Source organism: Colletotrichum aenigma, assembly GCF_013390185.1.
Source record: "Colletotrichum aenigma strain Cg56 chromosome Unknown KSG_Cg56_contig08, whole genome shotgun sequence".
Lineage (NCBI taxonomy): Eukaryota > Fungi > Ascomycota > Sordariomycetes > Glomerellales > Glomerellaceae > Colletotrichum > Colletotrichum aenigma.
The window spans coordinates 1,767,464-1,771,520 of NW_023500914.1; the positions used below are offsets into that span (position 1 = coordinate 1,767,464).

Genomic DNA, 4,057 nt, shown 5'->3' on the forward strand with positions numbered 1-4,057 from the left:
CAACACATATCAAAGGTCCCAGGCGCCGGAAAAGAACTTCGCGTTTAGAATCAAAAACAATGGGCTTTCGTGCGGACTTCGTAATATCAGCGGACGTAGCGTTCGCTCATTAGGGCCTCGGACAACGTTCGTACTGGGACACGTAGCCTCACAAGATGGCTGCCGCGACTCTAGATCAGTGTACTGAACTGTGAGCTGTTCGACACAAGTCGTTGTGCGCGGTGCACTCTCGAGCCGGGCCCGGAATGTCGTTGATCAGTACCAGAGCATCTGTCTCTGCTTTCGTCTAGCCCTCATGTAGGCCAGGGACCGGCATTCTCTGTATAACAGGTTCAGCCGTTCACGAAGAAAGCGAACCTGGAATTCACTCTGAACCACTGAAAGTTCTGCCAGCTTCGATGGTTCACTTTCGCGGCACCTGACATCTCTGACGATGCCACGCCCCCTGGAAATGCGACGACTTCCGACGTCTCAACAGCCAACGTGGCACACCGACAGCTACAAGAGGGGGCAGAGATTGAGCTTCAACGTTTGGCCTGGCCACTAGCCCAGGTGGTCCAGCCAGCAAACCCTCATACAACACCACCCGACCCCTCTATGAGATGAACAGGCCTTGGCTTACTCTGGGAGGTTTTCTCGATATCCCATCACCCTTGTCAAATCTCCGTCCCGACTCCCCCGCGGCGACAAGCCCGCCACAACAAGCCAAATATCAGGTACCTGGCAGCATCAAAGATGAGCTTCAGTTCTCAATTATCGCCGGCGTCGGAGCAATAAACAAGGGGTCGCTGCTGTGGATGTTCGACTTTACGCGTGCTTTGTGTTGGAAAAAGTACGCATCTCAAACTTGGCTCGAGTTCGACCACGGCAAGCATCTGAAGCCTGGAGGGCAAGCTTGCCTTTCTAAGCCACATCATCAAACACCAGTTCAACGGCTCTTTTCTAGACCTCCATCTCGCCGACCCACGAGATGCTCGCCTGGGCAACACTCCTAAGACAGGCTATGCATCCCCAGGCGTAAACGGCTTCAATGATGTCCTTCATGGCACAGTATCAGTACAGCATTCAACCGGCTCTTTCAATTTCCCCGAGACATACTCAACTTTCGACCCTGTCGACGGATGGCTTCCAGTAGCCCCCTATGTCTGTGATACTATTTCAGATGCTACAGCACCGGTTAGCGCAACAGTAGATGCGTTACAATACTTCAACGCAGATGCAGATACACAATTGTCAGTGCTATCCAGCGGGGGGCGTCAGTATGCTGCTCAGACTCCTTGAGGAAAAGGCCTGGTATCCCAATTGGATGCTGCGGGAGCAATGAGGCGGCCGTGAAGAACATGAGCGAAGATACGGCTGAGAACAGCATCAAGGGCGAGGACAACATTACTGCCGAGGACGAAACCAGTAGCCAGACTAAGCGCGTCGCTGAAAAGAGCTCAATCGTGCAGCTCGACCCTACTTACACCGTCCTGTTGCCGTTGATCACTTCAGCTGGAAGGAAGCCCAAGACACTGACAATACGGCAAGCAGAGAGGGGCATTGACGGTGGCCCGATGCATTTTGACCAATACCGGGGCTTATTCTGAAAGTTGCTGGCCGTAACGCCGTCGAGGCACGCAACTCAAAATTATCTCCCGTTACGAGGATATACCTACCTAATACTATAATACTGTCTTTTCATGACTCAATCATACACAATCTTTACTCCCAGGGGCTCTAGCCTTCTATCTTTCGCTAGTTTACTGCTTCCTTTTTCAGAAACCTATAGTCGAGACATAACCGACCTAGCAAACGCTTACATCAACCACTTACACCCCGGGACCAAGATGCAACGCTACGTCGGCGTCCTTCTCTGCTCGCCCAACGTATTGATATCTGGTCTAAGTCAATCACCAGTGTTATATCCTGGTATGGACATCTGCCTCGACCTCGAATTTTCAAGCGCCTGGGTAGAGGACTGTGCCACTCGCCGCACAGTCTCTCAAACCCAACGAATCAGGGAGGGAGGGGTCCCTAACCCGAAGGCTTCGAGAACGCAGAGCGAGGCTGAGGCTGGGAAGGGCTACTTCGCGCTTGAAAGCTGGGTATCACTATCCGCCATATATAACTGGCTAGTGGCAGTAGCAGAGCACGTCGACCTTCAGGTCGAGAGGCATGCTACTGGTTCGGCGCCGAGGCCTACATCATGCGGCATTGCGGGCATTACCACTAGGGCAACAAGCAGAAGAGGGCACGTGGGGCAGACGGCCAGAAACGACTCGAGCTCTTCGCGGCGGAGATCGATCCCGAGGCCATTCAGGTCGCCCGCTACGTATTATTCCCAGCCCTCCGCGGCTGAGGACACCGTTACCGGTACCTCACGGACACCATCTTCGACCAGCCTCGCGACACCGCATACTGGTACGACTCAGACCTTTGGGGAAATATCTACCTTCGCGTAGATATGCGTGTTTGGCTCTGTTACTATTGTGTGGGCCCTCGTGCTCATGAAGTCTTATGCGAAATCGCTGCTCGAGATGATGCAAAGATTAGCTCCGCCGAGACAGCAACATTCGACCCGTTGCTGGAGGCATAATTACTAGACAAGCAGGAAAGTGTGTGATCTACCAGATGGCCTGAAAGGCGGCCTTTGGAGCAGACTACAACTGTGTCCGTGTGAGGAGGAAGCCGGGTTTGAGTACCAGCTCGGTCGCAGATGGCGTTATGGGGGACCACTCTGGATCCTTCTCCATCTGGAGTCGACTTGTTGACCTACGAAGCAGTGATGTCACAAGGCGCTGTGCGTGATGCAATCGACTACCCTGGGCCCATGACGACTTGTAGTATGGTTGTCTTCGCTGGCGTCTTTGGTCAGGAGACCTTGCGATGCCACATGTAGTGGCCTCGATCACTCAGTATGGGCGAGGAGCAACGGGCGACCAAAAGACGCGGGCTCTGCGTAGGCTGGAACGTCAAGTGCGTCGACTACGACCTGCTCCAGAAGCTGCTTCTGCTGGCCTTGCCAACTAGTAGAAGCATCGGCCCCCTAGCTGAGCAACACCACAGGCCTACAACTCTACGGGATGATCATCCACGCCTCCTCTCACAAAGTTGACAACCGCAGCATGAGGATGACGTGTTCCCTCTCTTTGAGATACGCTTGGACATGGCCACAATATACTCCTCGGCCACGACGGCCGTTGCCGCATTTTTTGGTGGCTCAGTAGAGCTGCCCGCTTTACTTCAATTGGCCCCCAAGCTTCTCGACGTTTCCTGCGGCCCTCTCATGGGATGAACAGTCTAGTTTGGCTCGACCTGGCGTACGCACGTGGCAACGACAGAGACTATAAGATTGTAGGCAGCCGGCAACCCCAGACATTCATGTGGTGCAGGCTTCTAAGCAGGATAGACAACGCTACCTCGGCGATCATCTATCTCGGCGGCTTGGGACGGAATATCCACAGCTAGCTACACCACTCGTTCGGACTTGGGACATTTATTGCAATATCTCGGTTGAACAAGCGTTTGCGCAGAAGTTCCCATGACACACTGTCGCTCGTGCCTGTCCAGACGAAACGGCGGGTGCTTCATTTCGCTCAACCTCGCCAGGAGAGCAAACGCAGGCTGGGACACCCAATCTGCCACCCAACGTTGGGCTGAGCCTCACCGCAAATATGCAGAAGGCCGCGTCTGCCAGGGTGGGAAAGATGTAGAAATGTCCTTCGTCTTTGTCAAACGCTTCCATGTCTGGTTGAAGCTCGTCACTCCATGGAAACTAGCCGCTTGTATCGTTTGGGGACGATTTTCATGATGACGAGATACTGAACCATCACAAGGTACCCGATGGCGGCTTACGCGATCTGCCATTGCCACTAGCTGAGGTAGAGCCAGTCGCTGAGGCTAGGGTGCGTCGGAAGCTTCCCATATTCGGCTTCTCCAGCGGAGGAACTCGACGAGTCTGTCACCTACTTCAAATGGGTACCTGGGCCTTTCCCTCATGGTGGTGGTTTCACTGGTCACGACAATCCTCCAAATTCTCGTCTCGAGGAAGGGCAACCGGTTTTACCTCTCCTAG

At 53.8% G+C, this 4,057-nt stretch overlaps 1 protein-coding gene across 1 annotated transcript; it reads left to right on the forward strand.

Annotated features, from left to right (window-relative positions):
- Nucleotides 1–1,340: 1,340 nt before the first annotated feature.
- Nucleotides 1,341–1,589, forward strand: CGCA056_v012011 (uncharacterized protein; the record flags this gene model as incomplete). Its single annotated transcript, XM_037327255.1, has 1 exon — nucleotides 1,341–1,589. The coding sequence occupies one exon, from the start codon at nucleotides 1,341–1,343 to the stop codon at nucleotides 1,587–1,589; it is 249 nt and encodes an 82-aa protein (XP_037174443.1).
- Nucleotides 1,590–4,057: the final 2,468 nt, after the last annotated feature.